This window comes from Pimephales promelas, chromosome 10 (genome assembly GCF_988280905.1).
Source record: "Pimephales promelas chromosome 10, fPimPro1.hap1.1, whole genome shotgun sequence".
Lineage (NCBI taxonomy): Eukaryota > Metazoa > Chordata > Actinopteri > Cypriniformes > Leuciscidae > Pimephales > Pimephales promelas.
The window spans coordinates 6,631,500-6,655,251 of NC_142778.1; the positions used below are offsets into that span (position 1 = coordinate 6,631,500).

General features: G+C 38.2%; 1 protein-coding gene across 5 annotated transcripts in view; it reads left to right on the forward strand.

The window, feature by feature from the left end:
- The window catches only part of cntn5 (contactin 5), a 347,671-nt gene that overhangs the window by 180,943 nt on the left and 142,976 nt on the right, over positions 1-23,752 (forward strand). For all 5 annotated transcript variants that reach the window (XM_089135349.1, XM_089135350.1, XM_089135353.1 and 2 more), the window contains one exon: positions 5,286-5,489. In XM_089135349.1, the coding sequence (XP_088991475.1) occupies positions 5,286-5,489 (204 nt within the window). The remainder of the gene's footprint in view (positions 1-5,285; positions 5,490-23,752) is intronic.

A 23,752-nucleotide genomic window follows, 5' to 3' on the forward strand; every position in this document is an offset into this window, starting at 1 on the left:
TTAACTTCGTGTTGCATCTTCATACCACCCTTGACAATTGGTTGATGGAAATGCTATCATTTCGCAATAGGTATTTATCGACATTTAGAAAATAACGCAAAAGTTTTGCGTAAATCTGTAATGGGAACACGGCTAGTGAAAATGCTTAAATATCTTTTTCATTTTCGTCCACATTCACTCAGTACTCACAACAGGAGTGACTATGCTACAGTTTTCTACCGTAAACTTGCTGTACAAGCTTAGTTTGTTCAAATCCATATTTTTTTTTCCACAATATTAATTGTTTTTGCTCAGAACCTGAAAAAAGCCAACGTGATCTCATGAGGATACATATGTATTTATACGTAAAGTGTAGTTCCATCATACGTACATTTAATTATGTTTTATACGTGCAGAAACATATAATACCGACATATTTACAGTATTAAATGTAAAATATGTACATATCGACAGCACAAAAACGTAATTTATTTACGTATGGACAAATCTACTGACGTACACATTTGTACGCATCACTATTTATGCATATTAAAATCGTAGCATTATGTTTTGACTCCATTGCATTCAGCTGTCTTATTAAGTTTTTAGTCGTATTTATTAATGTAATGCTCATAAATATTAACATTTTGCTCGTTTCGCCTGCATGGTGTTAAACAATACCCTATAAAACCTTAAAAATACATTCTTTACTCGTTTAACCATTTTGTAATATAGTTTATTTACCGTGAGACACAGAAAGTCTTTTTTCCTATAAAACACAAAAATTCATCCAGTCGTGATCTTCATCTCCATTTCTCAGCAGCGACCGCACACGTCAAATCCCGCGCTGGTGATGAATTCAAATTCAAAAATTGTGCCCTCGAGAAGCGTTACGTCATGTTTTACGGCAGTGATATCCAACATTCATTGGCTCTTCCCTGCTTCGTCACAGATTGCGACATGAAGGGTTTCAGTCGGTGACGGTTAGTTCATTTGAAAAGGTGTGAACCGAAGCCGGATTAACATTTTCATGGATTGTTAATTTAAATTCTGCTCTGTACTTCATACAAAACTATTACAATCCTGTCAGAGAGGAATGCGACTGCAAAGCATCATCACGTGAAAGGCTTTTGGTACCGGTTTTGACATTTTCGCAATAAATATTTTTTTTTTCATAATTGTAGTCTAGTTTTAAGGAATTATTACGGGTATAGGTTTAGGGGTAAGAGAAGGATTTGTGGCTCAAAAATATATTTTAATGCTATATTGTTAATAAAACTGCCATTTCCCAACACATCTCTCGTTACATATTATCCTTTTTATATTCTGTATAAAATCGGTATGTTTAGGTTTGGGATTAGGCTTACGGGATCTTACATTTATCTATAAAATGGTATAAGGGAAATTATACAGATATCTTTATGATATAGAATATAAGTAAATAGTCAACGTTTTGTAGCTGTAAATACGTAATAATGTTACATTTAAATGTTGCAGATACGTCCATATTATACGTTTCAGCATCTATCCAAACGTACCAAAAAGTATGTTTTCTATCTTTGCAAAAAAAACGTGAAATACCTACATATTAACAATGAGACCAGGCTGGAAAAGCATACTTAAAAATGTCTTTGACTTCAAAGACTAAATTTAAGCAGAACTTGTTCAAAATCCATAACAAACCACCTCAGAAACAGTAAAACTGAATGCTTCACACAATGCTACATGCAAGGGGCTTCTGTTGAAGTTTTCAAAAGGTATCCCATGAATGTTTAATCACGTACGCCTGATTTAAAGCTCCCAACATAGTAACATGCCCATGAGATCCTCTTTCACATGGATATAAAGAGCTAGATCTGCCTATCTGGATTCCTCTTCTCCTCCCTCTCCCACCCTTCTGTTTCACACAATTTGCACCGCTTGCCTCTTCGTTCCCACTCATCTGTCCATCAGGCATTCACCCAGCCATCCATCTATTCATCTTTCCATCCATCAAGTTCAGTTACTGCCTATATCTAATCTATGTGTACACTTTGCTGTTGATTTCTGTGTCGGCAGCTGTCTAGACACCTGTCTTCCATTTTTGGATCAGTTTTCTCTCTCTCTTCTAAAAGCTGAGAGAAACATTTTTTTTTTTACTTGATTTTCCATCTGAATGGGAATGCATGCACATTTGAGACTAATGTTATTCTATGGAGGAGCCATGGGTGTATTTCGTATTCTCCTTGGCAGTCAAAACAGTCTCTAGTTTTGAAGCTATATTCTGAAGGCACTGAATAGCAAATGTCACATTTAGCAAGTATTAAAAAGGCTGTCTTTAATTAGGATCTCATGAATGTCAGCTCACTTTTTCCTCGAGTGCCCCTCTACACAAATACAGATTCACATTTTGGGGCGGCTTTAATTTCTAGAGGTTACTTAGCCCTCTCTCCGGGCGAGGCGTTCTATAAACGATTCCTTGCCACGGGAAGAATGAAGCATTTAAATTGTCATTTGTTGGGTTGTCCTCATTAATGAGCGTCACATCTGTGAGTTTAGTCAGACGGCTTGATGCGCTGGAGCTTAGTCACTTTGTTGAAGTTCTAATTGCCAACAGCAGAAAAGGGAGATTTCAGCAGGTGTATAATGACTCTTTAATTAAGATATTCAAATAAGTCCATCCTCTTTTGGCACCGTTTTATACACAAATGGGCAATTTAGAATAATTTGTAGCAATGGTAAATCTACATCAATGATTGACATGATATAACCTAAATATAATTAGCTCTGTGCTTCCTCTGGGTGAATAATAATCAAGGGTTTGCTATCTAAATTAATTTCTCTCTGTGTGAGTGGCGTTTGCAATAGAACGTGGCAACATTTTCATGACAACACTCTCAACAATTTTCTTATGACAAGAGTAAAAATTACAACACGACAACAAGGTGTCAAACTGTCAACCTTACTTTTGCCTTGTGTATCACCATGAGATTTAATTATTTGTTATTATTTGTTTTGCAGAACAGTTTTCAACATTGATAATAATAGTGACCTGAGCACCAAATCTGCACACCGTATATATAGAGTCATTTCGTAAGGATCATGTGACACTGAAGACTGGAATAATGCCTGTGAAAATTCAGCTCTCCCATCACAGAAATAAGTAATTGTAGAATTTAATTGTAGTATTTTTTGGTCATTTTTTTTTTCATCAAATAAATGCAGCCTTGAAACTTAGTGAAACTTAGTGTACTCGAAAAATTATGGAAGCTTAGATCTTGCAATTCTGACATTTGTATCTCAGAATATAGTGGCGAGTGTGAAATTGTGTGATGTAAACTCACAATTCTTTGTCATACAGTATCTCAACAAGTCAGACTTTATAAACTTGCAACTGCGAGAAATTAACTCTCAGAATTGTGAGATATACACAGTCTACAGTTTTATATGTGAGATATAAACACAAAAAAATACAGTCCAATTCTAAGGTCCAATTCTCCATATCTCGCCATTGTGAGATAAAAAAATCGCAAATGTTAAAAACTCGCAAATATTGTTTTAAAATGCTTTATTCTGTGTCGGAAACAAACTTCCATAGAAAAGCAATAAAACAATGTTAATATTTTAAAACGACTTCTAATTTCACTTGTCCTTGACTGCAGTTTGTTTTGTATGATTAGCAACTAGATAAGTTACTAATGTACTGTAAAGGCCCTTTCACACCGGGATGAATTTTGCGCGCGTTATTCGCCGACGTTTAACGCCTCGTGACTAAACAAAGGGCGCCAATGTGAGTGTTCACACCGACGCGTACAACGCCACGTGTAAAATAGTGTTGCTTTCGTCAACGAAAATTAGGACTAAATATTGTCGTCAACGAACCTTTATCACGTGACGAAAACGAGACGAGATGCAACGTAAATGCTGGTCGTGTGACGATGACTATAACGAAATGTATAATGCAATATCGTTGACGAATAAAAACAAGACTAAATGTGGTTTACAAAAATAAAAACTATGCTAAAATGTCTCTTCATTTTCGTTGACCAAAACAAGACGAGACAAAATGTTATTTAACGTTATTTCGTCTCGTTTAGCCTACTTGCATTATTATTATGCAGCATTTCTGTGTCACTTCATGGGCTGCATCAGTACAAACGCAAGCGACGTTCACATCCTAGAGCCCCTCTAAACTAGACTATGTTTTTCGTCGACTAAAACGTCATCGTTTTTCATCGACTAAAACTAGACTAAAATGTCATCAGTTTTTGTCGACTAAAACTAGACTAGACTAAAAAGAGTATGAATGTGACTAAAACTAATAAAAACTAAAATGTTAGCTTGACACAAAGACTAGACTAAACCTAAAATTAAAACAGGCTGCCAAAAACAACACTAGTGTAAAAGTGTCATTTAAAAAAAAAAAAAAAAAAAACCCTTGTGTTCATTTTTTTAGTTTGACGTGCTGGGTCAAAAACTATCCGACCATATGAGATTGGAACTTTTGCTCATGTGTTTGGAGCTTCTGAAGTTACAGTAAAACACAACTTAGGGCGCTCAAACGCAAAACGGTCTTGCCGAGCACACATATGCAATGACGAAAAAGATATACGCCAAGTAGCGTCACCGTCTACACAGCCAGGAAGAAATAAGACGAGGAAGATGCAAGGCAAGATGAATGTACAGCTGCTGTTCTCGTTGGTGGTAGAACATAAAAAAAAACTATATGACAAACGCGACATGGACTACAAACATCTTGATAAAAGAGAACTGTTATTGGCGCCATCTAATGTCAGGGAATGAATTTGCATGTTCACTCGGCTTATCGTCCAAAGCATTCTCACCCCAAGGCGTCACTTACATAGCCCCAAGGCGATCCTACGGCGTCATCTAACTGATACTAAAGGAAAGCGTCAGTTAGAGGACGTGGTTACGTTTAGGTATGGGGTGGGGGTAGGGTACACGCAATCCTAGGTCGTCATCTAACTGACGCTAAAGGGCGCCTAAAGCGTCAGATATTAAAGCATGGTCAAATGTCAGTTAGGTGACGCCTTGGGGGTGAGAATGGGCTGTATCGTCAGCGAAAATCACTTGGCTGTGAACACAAAAATTCGTTGAAAAATGCTGACGAATAACACGCGCCGATATTCGTCCCGGTGTGTACGGGCCTTAAGTCTGATTGCATTCACACACACATCATTGGATGCAAATTTGGGGGTTTGCTCAAATCCGTAACTCTAATCATGAGCAGTGCTAATAGTAATCCGTGCAAGTTTATCTTAGAGCCTGGCATTATGAATCTCTATCTCTATCTGTTTTATTTTCAGATTTTGCTAGAGCCGTTGCCGCGAGACCCGTCTCATACGCTGCAGTGCTGAGGATGAAGGCAGACAGTTCTTCGTCATCCTCATTGAGCTCCAGGATGAGGTTAAGGAACAACTACGGAGTGGGTTCGCCTAGCCAAGACTGGCCTCCGTTCTCCAGATACAGATACTCAGCCCTCAGCTCACAGGAGGACTACAGGAGTGAAGGTGAGAATGAGGCTGAATCACACAATCCCATGCCAATTCACCCACTCTCACGCTGAGCAATTACAAACTCACTCTCTCTGATCTGTGTTCTCGTCACACTGGGGCGAATGAGTTCGACTTTTACTTCTTACTGACTTTAGAAGTTTGACCTCATAGAGAGTGGTTCAAATACTAATAGGAGTAGAGCAATGACTTGAATATGCCTTTTCTGTTTAGCGCTTTGGACCATTTTTCAACCTAAAAGGCCAACCCGGTCTCATCCCAAGACGTCATATAACTGACCATACGTCAATATTCGCCTTTTTAGGGCCCCCTTAAACGTCGGTAGATGAGGTTATGGGATCCTAACTCTACCCCAGACCTAAACCTAACCCGTCACCTAACCGACGTTAAAGGTAAAACGTCAGTTGTATGACGGCCCGGGATCGCCATCTACCGACGTTTAAGGGGGCCCTAAAAAGGCGGATATTGACGTATGGTCAAAAGACGTCCCAAGACGTCAGTTATATGACTTTTTGGGATGAGACTGTGTTAAAAAGTCCAGACTTAAAGAGGCCATGTTGTGTAATTTTACTTCTTATTATTTTAATAATTTAATAAGTCTGCTAGAATAGGTTTTCATGCTTGAATGTTCAAAAAACACATTATTTTTCACATATTTTACATTGTTACAGAACCTCTCTTCCCAGTCTGTCCATAACTTTTATTTCCTTTCTTTATGAAAAGCGCTATGTGCTTTAAAATGGTCTGGATCTATGTGTTGTGATTATTCAGCGCAGTCTCATCCCAAGACGTCATATAATATATTGTGACCATACGTCAACATCCGCCTTTTTAGGGTACCCTTAAACGTCGGTTGTGACGTTATCGGATCCTAAACCTACCCCTAAACCTACCCCGTCACCTAACCGACGTTAAAGGTAAGCGTCAGTTGTATGACGGCCCGGGATCGTCATGTAACCGATGTTTAAGGGTACCCTATGTTGACGTATGGTCAAAAGACGTCCCAAGACAGCAGTTCTATGACTTCTTGGGATGAGACTGTGTTAGATTATTCAACCACTTTTTAATGCGTTTCGGAAGTGCCACGCCCCTCACCATAACCACGAGCTTCAACACAGTATTAACGCAACTCAACCAGACATCGCCCCCCTTTTTTGGATATATCTTTGTTATGATAATTATTTAAATGCAAAATATTGTGACTGTTATGTCTCTCATTTGGACTTTTGAATTTGATTTATGTCCTGTTTCTAGTTTGTAGACATTTTGGTTCCTCTCTTTACTCCCTCATCATTTGCTCACTTGCATCAGTTGTTTCTCGTATTCCAGTATTCTTGTGTGTTCTTGTATTTTGGTTTCTTGATGTCTTGTTCTGCTGCCTTTTGTATCCCTTTCTCTTGTTTTGCTTTTATTTTGAAATATGCCTGCACTTAGTTCCACACCTCAGCCTACTGTACCTTCCTTGCCCTCTCCGTTATATTGGGATGGCTACGTCCACATTAATCCGGATTCATTTGACAACGCTCTTCGTCCACACTAGCGTTTTCAGGCGTTTTCTGACATTTCAGTGTGGATGAGAAACTTCTAAATTGCATTTTTACTCGACTCTACTCCTCACGGTGCAATTAGAGAATTGAGATGATGGCTGAGGTCCATCGGTTTCTGGGTCATAGGATGGAGGACGGAGGAGCGAGGAAACGAGGAAGGATATTGAGAAGCACCCCAAATGAGCTCTAATGGCACTTTAAAGTCATTATTCAGTCAACACAATATGTAGTGTTTTTGGATGCTAATGTCGATACTTGCGAGACTGCCTTGGTCAAGCTGGGTTTAGCTTGTCCAAAAGCTAGACCTGCCTCAGACCATCACTAACCAGCAAGGCATTTAGGACGTGATTTGAGTTGTCAGATATAACAGACAAGGCCTGTGTGTTGGAGTCTTGTTTGACATTGAAAGTGACCTAGACATCTCACCAATGAATCACGTCCCTGTTCAGTTAGAGTTGACGGAGACCCTGGCCAGACGGAAATTGAAATGTGATCATTGAAACATCTCAGCACTTCCCAAACTCCCAGCCTTCTGTCAGCCTGACAACTGATGGATCCTGTTGTCACAGGGAGAAATATATATTCACAAGAAAACGAGAAAGCTGTGTAATGAAAGAGACCTTTACAAATAAAATAACATCTGTCAAGGTTTCTGTTGGTGTGTGATGTATGAATGTATTTGTTGTAACGTCAGAAAAGAAATATTTTTTTTGTCTGCTGTTTGGGTTATTTGAAGGATAGCACTGTGGGTCAATTGTTTTTGACACTGAAAACGTTAACCGCTGCGGGAAATTCAGCTAAAACCATATTAAGGTGCTTAGACTGGCTAGTTTTACATCTTTTGTGGTTGATTAAAGCTGATCTTTAGCTATTCTCACATGGCTAGAGTTTTGACCCAAAGTCCAATTATTTGCAACTTATTTTGCCCACTTAGACAGGAGGAGACTGTCTGACAGGTGTATATCGACCACCATGGGACCTTATTTCCAGCCCATTCTCACCCCCAAGGCGTCACCTAACTGACGCCTTGGGAAGCATTTGGACATGCTTCAATATCTGACGCTTTAGGCGCCCTTTAGCGTCAGTTAGATGACGCCCTAGGATCGCGTGTACCCTACCCCCACCCCACACCTAAACCTAACCGCGTCCTCTAACTGACGCTTTCCTTTAGCGTCAGTTAGATGACGCCGTAGGATCGCGTCATGTAAGTGACGCTAAAGGCCGCCTAAAACGTCAAATATTGAAGCATGGTCAAAGGTGACGCCTTGGGGTGAGAATGCGTTGTTATTTCGGAAAAAATATTGAATGGTAGTCAATGGCGAGAGACAACAAATATTTTGATCTCGTTTGAATTGTGCCCTGAATTACACATATGATGTTTGTCCATTTAAAAGATACTTTTTAAAGTAAAGAAAGTCGCAGTTTGATGTAAAACCGTTGAGGTATAAGACTATGAAAATACGTAATTACAAAGACTACAAACCCCAAAGGCGCACATTTTCTCTCAATGAATGAAGCTAACTTTACTGAGGCTATTGTCTGTCAGTGTTTCTATAGTCTTACGTTATAATCGTAACGTTGCGCTGTCGTGAGTGTTTTGTACCAGATTGCACACACACGAGCAGCGGATCTCACTCTATGTAGTTCATAGAGCGATTTTCACATACAACTAAATGTTACTCTTCTGTTTTATGACAACCCAGACAGCAAACTGACATTGAATCAACGTGGAAACGACGTCTCTCATGACATTGAAACAACGTTGATTTTGCTCATCGAATTAACGTTGAACCAACGTCAGACGCGGCATTCTTCAAAGCTAAATGAATATCGAAAATTGGTTTGCTTTCATAACGTTGAAACAACGCGTTGATTTCAAGTTGATTTTCCGTTAGTTTTGAAAGAATGACGCATCTGACGTTGGTTCAACGTTAATTCGATGAGCAAAACAATGTCAGATCAACGTTGTTTCGATGTCATATTTCCACGTTGATTCAATGTCAGTTTGCTATCTGGGAAACTACAACGTTTTTGACTTTCAGAATTAACTTTTAAATTGACAAACATTATATGTGTAATTGAGGGCACAGTTCAGACGGAATAAAAAGATAAGTTGTCTCTCGCCATTGACTACCATTTATATTTTTTTCCCGAAATAAGGTCCCATGAGCCGGAAGCGGATGGGTGGAACTTAGGCTCTCTATAAAGAGACAGTCTGGTTCCATGTTTTTTTTTTTTTAGAAATGGGAATATTTAAAATACACGATAGACTAGAAAAAAAGTGGTACATTCAAAGGACAGCACAGCAATATTCATGAACGGTTGTACCACTGTCACCAAACAAGAAGACGTTATTGTGTTACCTGGCTACAGAGAAGTGTTTAAGAGTGCGTTCGTGGTTCAGTTGGAACAGATGAAGAAGTCTGATTGGGTCAGATCGGGGTCATAGGAACTGTCTCATTCGAGATGATGCAGTCAGTTCCGCCATCTTCTTCGGATCACCACACTCCAACGGTTTAGGGGTCACCCAGAGACAACGGGGGAGCCGGAACAGAGCCGTCACATAAATGAGGTATGCGCCACTTCCTTTGCACACTGTGAGGATGCAGTAATTGTCAGCGAGATGTCTCCTCTCCGTGTAACCTGCACTCTTCAGGTTGTCGTTGAATTGTAATCCTGAAAAGCTCATGGGGGGTACATAGGGCTGCTGTTTTCCCGGTGAGGCTGACGGATCACAGAGTTCCTCTCAGATGACTGATTTTTCTGACATTATCAAGCTGCTAAATCATAAAACACTCACCGTCACCCCATGCTGAGACTACAAGCTGCCTTAGACAAGCTGCACAGCACCGCAGATAGATAGATCCAACATCCTCTTCACATACTCTACAGTACCTCTCAGCTGGTACTATTTAAAACTCACAACTTTTGTTCACTGAGTACATTTGCAGTTGCTGATACACAGCTCAGCGACCTCAGACAAGTTTTAGAGATGGATATTATGAAAGCATATAAGTCATTTAAGTGTGTGGGCAGTGGTAATTGTTCCTTCCTACATCTAACACACTTTTATTTTCTCATATATGCGCGTGCAGAATAAATAACAGCCTACTGTATATGACTGAATATACCTCTATCAGTGGTTTTTTTTGTTTTTGTTTTTTTTAAAAAGTAAACATTAGATGTTTTGTATTAGACACCTGCACTACATTTGTGAGCCCAGACAGCAGAATATAACACTGTTGAAAATGCATAAATGGATTGTGATAATGGTAAATTGTGATTATTCAGTCAAGTGGGTTTGCAGATCTGATTGCAAATCTGCATGAATAGAAATGGGAAGTTGGCAGTCAGATAATTTTCTCAAAAATAACTCATTGAATCAGTTGGAGTGATTCCAGAGCCAACTCTTCATTGACTGAATCGATAAAAGCAGTTACTGACTCATCAACTTGAAAAAAAAAATCGGTTAAAAATTCACTCTCTGAATTGGGCAAAGCAGTTTTTGAACTTTAGCTCTTAAATCATTGAAAACAATTGTTGAATCAATGAATCTCTCTTTGATTCGATCAAGTGGTTCTTGAGTTAAAGGAGTAGTTCACTTTAAAAAAAAAAAAAAAAAAAAAAAAAAAAACGTCATCCAAGATGTCCATGTCTTTCTTTCTTCAGTCGAAAATAAATTAAGGTTTTTAATGAAAAAATTCCAGGATTTTCTCCATATAATGGACTTCATTGGGAACCAAACGGTTCAAGGTCCAAAAGACAGTTTCAGTGCAGCTTCAAAGGGCTTTAAACAACACCAGACGATGAATAAGGGTATTATCTAGGACCTTTCAAGTCATGAGTCGAAAAAAGATTTGTTCATTTTAAAGAACGAACGTTTATCACACAACAGAGCCAGGCGAGCATTTGTGCTTATAAAACTTAAACTTTTTTATTTGTTTTTAAATGAGCGATCGTTTCGCTTGATAAGACACTTATTCATCGTCTGGTGTTGTTTAAAGGCCTTTGAAGCTGCATTGGAACTCTCATATGGATCTTGAACCATTTGGTTCCCATTGAAGTCCATTATATGGAGAAAATCCTGGATGTTTACATCAAAAAACGTAATTTATTTTCGTCTGAAGAAAGAAAGACGTGGACATCTTGGATGACATGGGGGTGAGCAAATTAAATAATTCAGATGCAGCTGGATCATTTCTATAACCAACGCAATCTACCAAGAGCAGCATAGATTAGCATGTGGTTTACGAAATGCTTTTGTGGGCTGTAAATAACGGTGAATAAAATAATGCTTGATTAATTTAAATCCTCCCATAAATTTTGCGTCTGAAAGGGAAACTCATAAGAATGCATAATAAGGTTATACACAAAATAACTACGTCTTTTCAGGGCTATTTTTTCACTGTGTGTCTTTTTAGTGAATTCTGTAAAAATTTTTAAACCAAAAGACGGTTTGCACTGGCACAAGCTGTTAGAAAATCTGGCCCTAAATAGTTTAACGTCATTTTTGAGAGAAGAACTTACTCAACTCACTCATTGAATTAATTGGTGTATTTAACAATCAATCTCAGGTACGGTGAGTTCGGATGGTGTGTAGAGAACAATCAGCCACTTTTTTTTTTTTTTTTTTTTACAGTTAAGGCATATTTGGATTGCATTGATTTGCTCAAATTAACAGATCTTGCATTTACAATTTGTCAATGGGAGGATCATTGCTCATCCACCGGAATTGTACAACTTTTTACTTATTTTATGTAATAATACAATTTTTGTTTCTGGTTTATTGTAGCATTTATACATACAGTTAGTTTGTATGTCCAGTAAAACACTGACTTTCTGTAGGCTACCATGATTCCAAACGCTATAATGTTTGGTTGTATTGAGCTATCAGCACAACATTATAGGCTTAAATACAGTTGACATGATTGTGAACCAAACCTGCAGTTTTGTCAGAACTGTCAAGCCATTTAGGCATGAAATCACTCTCCATAACTGTATCTGACATTCACGTTGGTATGAACATTGGGTTTTTTGATACAGCTCTGCCCATCACATTCAAAGTGCTTATTTGCCAAACCTCTGTTACTGTCCTCTCTTAAACTGTCAGGACCTGGTTTTATTTCTGTTCTAAGATACCACACCACAGTTTGCTCATTATAATTACAGTGTGGGCCAGTGGAGAGACCTTGTTTGAGGTGATACCTGAACAGTCTGTTCCTGCTCAAACCGAGCTGAACAATAGAAAGGAGTAAACCGAGGCACTTTACTATAATTGCTTTTCAACTGTTAGACATATACAAAGGCTCCATGATGTGCACTCAAACATGTCATAGCCTATCTGTGAAACTGTGTACTGCCATGAGCCCTCCCTGTTTAATAGTGAGAGAACGAACGGTTGATTAAACTCTCAAAGGCATTCGCTAGGCAGGAAATCTGACGCCTCTGGCGAGGTTTTTCTCGCTTGAAGAAATGGCCCTTGTTATTGAGGATTTTGTTTAATTTGAAAGGACGCTTTTGATGGTTGGTCATCTCTGTGTCACAAAGCCAGACAAACTGTAAGAGAAAGATAAGACAGTTAAACTGCAATGGTTTCCTGCATCCTACGTCCCAAACACTTTTTTTATTAATAGAAAGAAAAATCGTCCATGCCTGTTTGGTTTAAAGAAATAGTTCAACCACAAATGATAGCTCTGTCATCATCGTGCCAAATCTGTATAATGTTCTTTTTTTTTTCTGTGAAACAGAAAGATGTATCAATCAAATTGGAACTAGGAAACCATATGACTACATAATATACATTACAAGTGTTTCTGAAGCCATGTGTTTGTTTTTTGTACACTCTAAAAAATGCTGGGTTATTTTAATCCAGTTTTGGGTCAAATATGGACAAACTCAGCCATTGGGTTATGTTTTTAAATTACATTTTTAACCCAATGTTTGAGTTTGTCCATATTTGACCCAAAATTGGGTTAAACCAACCAAGAATGACAAGATATCAAGAATGGCATGAGGTTGATTAAAGAAGAACTTTTGTGCTTTCTGAAAGGGCACCTTTCTGAAACGCGCTCGACTCGGTTGAACAATCACAACACACTGGTCCATTTGACCAATCACATATTGAGCTTTTCAAAAGTAACAGACAGTTTGGGAAGAGAGGTGATGCAACGATGTAAAATATCAGAAAAAGGATGTGTTTTTTTGAACATTCAAGCATGAAAAGCTATAATGGTACTCCATAAAAACCAAATCAAGACTTTGTCTTGGCCTCTTCAGATCACATGGCCTCTTTAAATGATGACTGTAGTTTTTTTTTTTTTTTTAAAGAACGAGTTTGTTAACTTTGAGGGATGAAACTACAGTAGGAAGTTATTTGACGCTTTTTTTTCCCCCGACAACAAATTACTTCATAGTTTTTCCAAAACATTTCAGGAGAGAGATCACCAGTCCTGTCCTCTATCTCTGTCATACCTCTGATTAATGTATATTTCCAAAGAGTGTTTTATTTCCCACTAGAGAACCAGTCTGCTGACAGGAGACTGCACAGATTACTGTTTCCTCTCTTCCCAAGAAACAAAGGCCTTTTCCAACCACTTGATAATTTCTAAATTGTGAGAAATATCATGCTGCCCCAGCTTCCAAAACTAGGTTAAAGGCCTGTATTTCTGTCAGATTGTGGAGTTGTGCTAGTAACATTTTTTTTTTTGACGTGATAGTACATGTGTACTCTAAAAAATAATGGCTTATTTCAACCCAAATTTGGGTCAAATATGGACAAACCCAAATATGGGTTAAAAATGTTATTAAAAAAATTATTATTTGAAAGTGAAAGTTGAAGGTTAAAATTTTAAATCACATTTTTAACCCAACACTTGGGATGTCCATATTTTACCCAATTCTGGGTTAAAACAACCCAGCATTGTTTAGAGCGTGGTATTATATGAAGTACATTAATTAATTTCTGTATCATATATCAATGTGCCCAACGGTATTAAAATATGATTCACTGTAAATAATGATATGACGACTAAGTCATGGCAACCTATTTTTTTTCCATTACTTTAACTTTAAGTTATACAAGATTAAAAAAAATAATAATAATAACAATAATAAATTAATAAAAAAATAAAAATTAAGAGTTGAAAAATTGAAAATTTCTACAGCCAATTTGATTATACTTTAAAAAGTGAAACAGCAACTAGACTTAACGTTTAAGTTGGATTAGGTAAAATACATTCTAAATGGATTTTCATATGTTTATGATAATTATTCAATATGACTGACTGGAGTTCATGACAACAACCATTAGAGATGCAGTTAAATTTAGTGGAGCTGTTTTACACTGCACAGATACTTCATGTGAGCTGTAAATGAATGCTTACACAGACATACAGATGAGGCCTACTATAGTCGTATTCTACATGTACATACTATGTACCATACTATGTTGGGTTATAACTTGGTACTAACCCCAAACCTAACCTTCATGTAGTTGCCGTATATTACCAGCACTTCCTTGGGTAAGTACACTGTAAGTACACGCTCTGTAAAATAAAGTGTAACCCATAAATGTCAGGAATCGGTGGATCAGTCATGAATGTTGATTCACAAACAACTCACATGCTGATTGTCATGACAGAGCCGATGTAGTTTAAGCGTTTACCAGGTCAACTGCTTCTGTGATCAGAAGGAAATATTTCTGTTCTTGTAATTGTAACCTTGTAATTGTTTCACCGAATGTCTTTAAAGTTTCCTGCGATTTGTTAAATGTCTGAAGCAGTTATGAAATGTAGTTACACTAGCAGTAAAAAGCATTGTGCCTGAGGGCCAGCACATACACAGAGAGACTGAATTCATTGTGCTGGCTGATGGCTTGTATCGTCAGAGAAAGGGCAAGATACTGTATGTATGAACACAGATATGGTGAATGCAGCAATGAGGTACAATATTTAGCTAGAATTGCAAATACTGATATAATCACATTACATCCCAAAATGTGAAATGTTATGTGTCATTTATGGTTGCTTCAAAACAGTGCCAACCCGCAGATGCATGGACTTTACAAGTCCCCTGTAGGTGTATAGTATTAGGTGTTATATATGTAATAGTAATTGTAAAGTTGATTTATATAGCACCTTTCACAGACAAGGAAAAGTGCTTTAAAAAAATAAAATCAAAACAAATGAAATAAAATAACAACTACCATCAAAATTTAATAAAATGCAAAACCATATTGTTAATTAAAAGCTTATCCAAAAATAGACTCCACAGAAACCAAATAGTTCTCAATGGCAAAGGGAGAGAGTCCCAGAGCCTTGAACCACAACACAAAAAGCACAGTCACCTCTGTTTTAAGACGTGTTCTGGGAATAGTTAAAAGGTCTTGGCCTAAAGATCTTAGAGACCAACCAGGGGTGTTTGCATGTAATAGATCCTGGATGTAAGAGGGTGCTTGACCATGCAAGACTCTCTAAGTAAGTAAGTAAGGCTCTTTAAGTCCTCTAGGTTGCGAGGTGGAGCCACCATGGATCGAACTTGTTGGTACAGCACATCCCACAGATGCTCAATTGGATTGAGATCTGGAGAATTTGGAGGCCAGGGAAACACCTTGAACGGTTCAGCATGTTCCTCAAACCATGGCAGGATGCATAATCTGGCTGAAAGAGGTCACATCCACCAGGGAACACCATTGTCATGAAGGGATGTACCTGATCTAGGTAGTTGGCACGTGTCAAATTTACATCTACATGGATGGCCGTACCCACACTCTTAGAAGAAATGGTTCTCTTTAGAACCAGAAATGGTTCCATCCCCCTCTTCATATATGTAACTCCAAAATGGATCTATATAGAACCATGTTTTGTTTTTTGTTTTTGTTTTTTGGTAAAAGGTTCTATTGGCCAAGTATGGAACCCCAGGGTTCTATATAAAACCCAGAGGAACCCTTTTTTTAAGAGTGTATATAATCTTTTAGGGGTTCCAAATACGTAGCGCTGATAGAACATTTTCTTCTAAGAGTGCAGTGTTTCCCAGCAGAACATTGCCTGGAGCATTACACTCCATCCACCGGTATGTTGTCATCCCACAGGTGCCACCACTTCCCCAATTAAACAGCTCACACATAGATCCACAAGATGTAAAATAAAACACAACTCATTGAACCAGCCAGGACTCATTCTTCCACTGCAGTTCGGACACTTTCGGTGGTGGTTTAGGGAGTATAGACCTTATTCAGAGCAGCGCCATGACAGGTATGAAAGTGAGGCTGTGAGGGATAGTCTTACCGTGTTTCCAACGGCATCCGCTGTAAAAAGCTGAATAAAGCGGCTAGATTACTTACAATTTTCCACAGCTTACATTGTCGGGAGTTTTTTGTCAACTGACATTTCTTGGAAAGATATTTTTCCAGTGTTTCATGAGCAGAACAATCCAAAAAACACATTAAATATCAGTACAGCCCATTGAAGAGATGCAAGTCCATCCCTCACAGCCTCGCTTTCATTTTCATTAAAAATCAAAGATGGCGTTGTCGTGAATAAGGCGTATAGAGAGTCTGATTGGTCTGTGGTTACGCAGCATAGTGCGATGCACCGTGTTGTTACACGTTCCTCACGTGAACAGAAATATAAATCCTTTTTCAACTTGACTTATTTAAAAAAAAGGTACTGATCCCAAACTTTTGAATGGAAATGCAAGTGTATTTATAATTCATATTGATGTGCAAGTGTGTAATGTCTTTGTCAGGCATAACTTCATATAGCTACAAAACCATGTCACATTTTATTCTTGCAAAAACCCCATATTATTGTATTGTCTGAGACATTTGTGTTTCTCTGTCAGAGAATGATCCCCAATTACACAAAGCTTATCCAAGCTACACAGATCTGTACATAATTCACAGAGAATGATTGGTGACTAGAGGTGTTGAGGAGACCGAAGCGAGCCAGGGAGCATATGGGCCGAGTGGGAGTGTTTGTGCGGGGGAGCGCTCTTTAATCTCAAAGGCCCACAGTCGGCCGAGAGGCAACCACAGGACTGAGTGTTACAGTGAATCAAGCACTGCTTTACATAAAATACTCTATTGTTGTCTGCACAGATGCTCTGAAAACACAGCTGACTACCAAATTGGTCCAATTCAGTTTTGCACTTATAGCTGCATGGACTAAATGAGGGTCTCTTCTCTCACAATTTTTAGGGTTCGATTTGAAGGTAGATGTGAAATCATATTGTATTGTTTAAAGTCTCTTACATATTGTGTGTGAATATGTGTGCCACTGAGCCATCATCTATGTGCTATGGACACAATATAAAAAATCATGTGTCTGAAATCAATAGGTGTGTTGTTACTTTCTAAGTGATCAGACTTTGAAAAATAATACTGTAAGCGAGAAAGAAACAAACTGCTGACAGTTTTACAAGAAAATACTATTTCAGTCTTTCTACTTCAAAATTGCACATTTAGTTCAGTTGCTTGCAGTCTTTTTAATTATTTGTGACATTTACTGGCAATTTCGGAGTGAACATTTTTCAGAAAGTAAAACCTACGTTTTTGATTTCAGTGGTGAAAAAAAAAAAAAAGAGTGGATAAATCCCACTGACTTGAACTGAAGTTCTAGAGTCGTATCTGCACTCTTGGAAAACATATTTCCAATAGGAGGTTTTCACAGTGAATAAGCATTTTGAGTACCCCAAATAACCGTTTAGTGAACAGTTCATAAAATAGCCACCATTTTCAAAGTGTGAAGAACATTGTATTTTCCACTATATAGACTTTTATGTAATGGAAAGGTTGTACATATGTTCAAAGTTCTTCATGGAGTCATAGATGCTTATAAAGCACCTTTAATTTTAAATGGGTGATGAACTGAGAAATCAAATTTTCCTTGAGCTTTTGACATCTAAGAGGTCAGTTTCAGAACTGAAAACGTCCTTGTTAGTCCAATAAAAGCTTTTATTGACACCAGCCTCAGCAAACGACTCGTTTTTCAAAGTGGGGAACTATGACATCAAAGAGGATAAAACACCACCCCAAAATATTGTCCAGCTGATTAGGTAAAACATTGTACATCTGTTCGCTTCATTTCACTGAGGATTGTTTTGTAAACAAGAGTGGATATGCAGACCGATTAAGATTGAAGAATGGTGTCTATACGCCGTCTATATTGGATCTGACAGGAATTGTGCAACACACGACTCTGGGTCAAACATGTATGGGCGAATCATTCCGGTTGCCATTTTAAAACATCGGACGTTTTAAAAACTATTTCCCCCAAGTGCATCGACGGGTGAGTTGAAACTCATTATAATATGCAAAACTGTTATCCACTCACAGCAGTGGGTGTTTACTTCCAAGTCTTCAGTGCGAGACGCACATAAAAAAACGAACGTTTTTCAGCTAGGCTCAAAACTAGGGTATAAAATGGCCTATTACTTATTCATTTTGATGTTTTTGAATGCAAAAACCAAGCGAACGTCATAAGTTGACCTCAGACAACATAATACAATTTAAAAAGCCAGTTCATGACCCCTTTAAGAGTGCAGAGACTAGAATATCATAAAGGCTTGGGGTGGATTTGTTTTACCAGGCCCAGTAGGCCTATGTCACGGAAAAATTGAAGACCTAACCCGCCGGAAAAGCTAACTGGAAGAGCCGTATCCATACTAAAATACGTAATTACGGTTAGCTTTTTACAATGGTGGAGTCCAATAGATACCGCTGGACCAAATCTCTCCGCAACCTGCCTGAATTCACTTCGATGTGGCGATGTGGTTCGGATGGTAAATGAAAACTCTCGGGTGGGAAAGCATGAAAGCTGAGATATGGCTGTCTACGTCCTGAGGTAGAGCAACCCGGTACACTACAACCAGTAGCGGTTCTAGGCACGGGCGAACCGGGCAGTCGCCCGGGGCGGCATTTCTTCATGTCACATGGGGGGCGGCACGAGCAGTTAAAAAAAAAACTCTGTGCCGCGAAGTTTTTCAATTTTTTATCATTTCGATTAAATTATTGGCAATGGCGCCCTGCTTGCTGAGAAGGTGCCGTGCGCAGAAGCGATGTCAAGGGGATCTCCTGATTAGTTCACGTATCGCGTCTTTTGCGCGCTCGAGGTCGTTATTTCAAATCCTCTATGTTTCAAATAGGCGCACGGGAGGGCGCTCATTATGCGCTCACAGGACGCGCGCTCATAAACTTTTCAGTATGGGAGTGCACGTGCACCCAAACACTTGGGTGTTTTTTTCTCTTCTCCGTAAATAAATCTTTTAGCAGAGCTACAGCAAGCGTTTTTCTGTGGTGGAAATACATTAGCTACTAAAACTTCTTTGTCGTTGGAGAGCGCAGTAATGAGTGCATGGTTCTAAAGCAACGACAGCCATGGGAAAATCGGTACGAATTTTACTATTAACAATAAAAGATAAGCTACTGTGCATTATAAATGTCAGGAATGTATCTTTATTGACTCATTATTTTTATAGAGAGGATTTAAATGCTGAAATATGAGGTTTATCTTTATATAAAACTTTTTTTTGTGTTAACCTTTTTTTAAGTTTAGTAAGTAAGATGAAAGGCACTCCTTTAAAACAACCCTTTAATATTATTAACTTGGTGAATTGATTTCACTGTGTATTAGGCGTTTTGAACAAGATTCTGTGTGTGATCATTTTGGTCACCATATTATCTAATACTTTAATGATCAACTAAAATCAACTTTAATTATGAGTTTTTACAGTAGCCTATAATATGCAAAGTTTTTTGTTTGTTTTTTTTTTTTTTGGGGGGGGGGGGGGGGGGGCTCGAAGGTGGTCTCGCCCTGGGTGTAATTCAAGGTAGAACCGCCACTGACTACAACAACAGCCGCGGGTAGCTCTAGCCAGCGCAGTCTCATTCCAAGACTTCTTACAACTGACGCTTTTCAACATCCGCCATTTTAGGGTACCCTAAAACGTCGGTTATTTGACGTTATCTAATCCTAACCCTACCCCAGACCCAAACCTATACCATTAAAGGTAAAGCGTCAGTTGGATGACGCCCCAGGATTGTCGTCTAACTGACGTTAAAGGGTACCTTAAAATGGCGGATGTTGACGTATGGTCAAAAGCGTCAGTTGTATGACGTCTTGGGATGAGACTGTGTTACTCTAGCCGTTCGCCAGTAAGGTAAACGTTTCTATGGTAACAGCGAGTTGGGCCAATCAGCAGACGTTGTTACTATATGCTTAGGATTGTGGGTAGTGTAGTTTTTTTTTTTCATAAGATCGTGGATAAAACATGTTTTTTTTTCTTTAAACAAGGTTGATTTCATCCAAACTTATAGCTTCAACAGGAGCAAAAACCTTCGTTTCACAAACTCATACTGAAGATCGTGGTCAGTCTACCTGTTGACCGGAAGTTCCGCGTTAGGCCTGTTCGTAACAACTTAGGAACCACCCAGAACACCCTAGCAACCACACAGCAACAGCATGACAAACACCCATAAAACATTGCAAATAACAAATTTGTTTCTTTATATAGTTACTGTACACCTAACTTAGTTCATATAATGTAGTTTTGTGATATATATGAATTAATGTATTTAAGTTGATTCAGCTATATTAAATAATATATTTACTTGATTTAAGTCACTTTTTTAAGCCTTTTACCTGTGTTTTATGTTATTTACAATGAATTAAATGCTAGGCTTCTGGAAAATGTGTTCCCTTCCTTTCGGATCTGATGTCTTCTCTCTTGTGGGGATGACACTTTTTCTGGTCAATATGCCAACAGACTGCGATGTATAAGAAATGTGTTTTTTTTGTAAGAAATGTGCAGGTTGTACTGGAGACATTCAATGGTTGTGTAAAGCGCCTGGCTTCACAGACCGCAGATATGAGGCTGGTGTGCTGACACCTGGGCAGAGAGCAGCTCAAGACAGTGGCGATGTTGCAGCCTGTACACACTGGGATTTATTATGCATGCAGCATAAATAATAGAGCAGAGCTTAGATAGCTCACTCCCAAGCCACTGCAAATGACTAGGTTATGTGTGAACTCTGCGCCCACGGGTCCTTCATCTCTTCTCTATCTCTGTTGTCTAATTCTGTTCCTGCTTTTGCCATATTTAGCCATCGCATAGCGGATGTTAAACAGGGGGTGGAGAGCAGTTCATGCAGCCCTGATAATTTCATCAACAGCTTTATCCTTACAAAACAATACTGTGGTGGTACTGTGTTACACTGATTGTACTACCATTATACTTTGATATATACCATAATACTGAATGATATTCATATGTATGTAGCATAGCATTTACATGTTACTTAGAACAGCACCACATACCTAGCAAACCTCAGTAATATATGGTTAAATATCCCAAAATCTTGTGATGATGATGTGTGCCAAACATATGGTACAGCCAAGATATGATTAAGAAACATGGTGTTACTATGGTATATGTCCAAAAAAAATAAAAATAAATAAATAAATAAATAAATAAAAAATTGTCAATATACTTAATGTAATATATATATATATATATATATATATATATATATATATATATATATATATATATATGTATATAGTACATGTCCAAAAAAACATTAGTTAGTACATGTATTAGCATGACCAAAGCTATTTTACGAGCTGGCTAATTTGTACTAATTCATACGACCTCACTCGTCCGAATTTGTATATTTTTGGCTAAAACATACATATTACCTACTACCTAGCCCTGGCCTGCTCTTAAACCTACCCGTCACTTGGGTTTAGACAAATCATACAGATTCGTACAAATTGGTCATGAGATAGCATTGGTATGACACATATTCAAACAAACAAACAAACATCGTTGATCGTTTCGCCCACAGCTTTTTTGTAACATCGGGCGCGGAGCCGCATCCGAGGATGAACGACTTCAAACAGAGTATGTCCTAGGGTCCGTTTACTTTGCTGCCAACGGATTTTCGTTTTGAAAAAAAAAAAAAAAAAAACGAAAACGGCCCGTTTCTCAATTACCATTAGTAAATAGGAAAAGAAAAAAATGGAAAACAACAAATTATTCGTTTTTCGTTCTGATATTAAAAAACAGAAAACGAAAAACAATCTCGTTATCTGATTGTCCTTGATCTGTCGATAGATGAAAATCGGAAATCAAAATATGACCCATAGATGGTAATCCTTTCTTGCGTCCCAATTCCCATATACAATGTCCTTTTTTTGGAAGAAAAAGTACATACTTTTGAGTGTGTAGTAAATGGGTAGGCAAGCTTTGGGACATAGTCGTCATCTTTAACGGACAAATCTGTCGCGTGCATCCTATCGTCGTAAACTGACCTGTCAATCATCTCGTCACAGTTAAAATCCTCCATTCAATCTAATTAAATTTCTTACCTTTTCAGAGAGAAATGTTGTCACACATTCACCTCCCAGTAGTGGGTCTTTCATGCGGAGACTTTCCGAATGTGTTTGCCATTTGAATGTAATGATGTATTTAAAAGTTAAAGGTAGGGCTGGGCGTTATATCGCATCACATTGTTATGCGCATCTCGTCAGTAAAGCTGGTTCCTTGATTAGTAGTAGGCTAAATCTCATTCACCTGCTTTCAGATGGAGCGGCATTTACCACAAAGAGCCGCAGTTAACTGACAAGCTGAGCCATAACGCATTGATATCGCGGACATATCGCCAGCGATAATAGCTGGGTTTCAGTCACGTGATTATGATGACGTGCGGAATTCAGATGGAGGGCAGGGAGTGAAGAGCGCAATGGACAATATGGAGGAAAGTCCGTACTGTACTACTTTACACGCTATTACAAGAAAAATAAATAAACAAAAAAATCAAACATATGTTGGATGTGATCCTAACGTTATGAAGAGTAGCGATTTTTCAACTGAATTAAAATATTGTCTTGCCATCGAGGCTGTATCACAAATACCTCGTCTTACAGACATACTTTGACTTTACAAAGTTCGGAAATGTTACACGTTACACAAACAGTCACTTAAGTTGTATTAACTCACCTTTGACGAAGTGATCACTAACGTTACACACACACGCGCATTTCCCCATTCGGCTCCTCCCGACCGCAGACAAAGGTTTGCAAGTCGTTTTTCGAACAATTTCTTGCATTTCCCCCCCGTATGAACAACAACTTTTGGTACACGATTAAAAACTCCTTGTGGTTTGATCAATTCAAGTAACTATAAATGACTCAAAACACAGGCATTTTGAGTTTGTTATAGTGCTTCCTAAATACAGCAAATCACTTCCTGCACTCCATTTGTATTTCGCACCATGGCAACGCAATGGCGTGACGTCATATGGAAACAAGCTATTAATGCGCTATGGCTCAGCTTGTAAGTTAAATACGACTTTTTGTACAAAGCAAAAAATGTTAAATTAACACTCTTGGGAGTGTAACTTATATGAGTCCACACTCAAGATGTGTCTGTGTAAAAATGCGCGCACACACAACTTGTTTAAATATATATATATATATATATATATATATATATATATATATATATATATATATATGTTGTAAATAAATAACAATAAATTGTTGTTGTAAGTTTTGTTTTTCACTGTAGAAATTTCAAATGCCATGATTTGCCAAATTCAAGAGAGTAGCCTACCTTTTTTTCCCCCACTTCAAGCACTGTACACACTCAAAAGTATATTTACTTTTTCCTCACAATACTTTTAGGGCGAATTAGGGCGAATACTTTTAGGGCGAC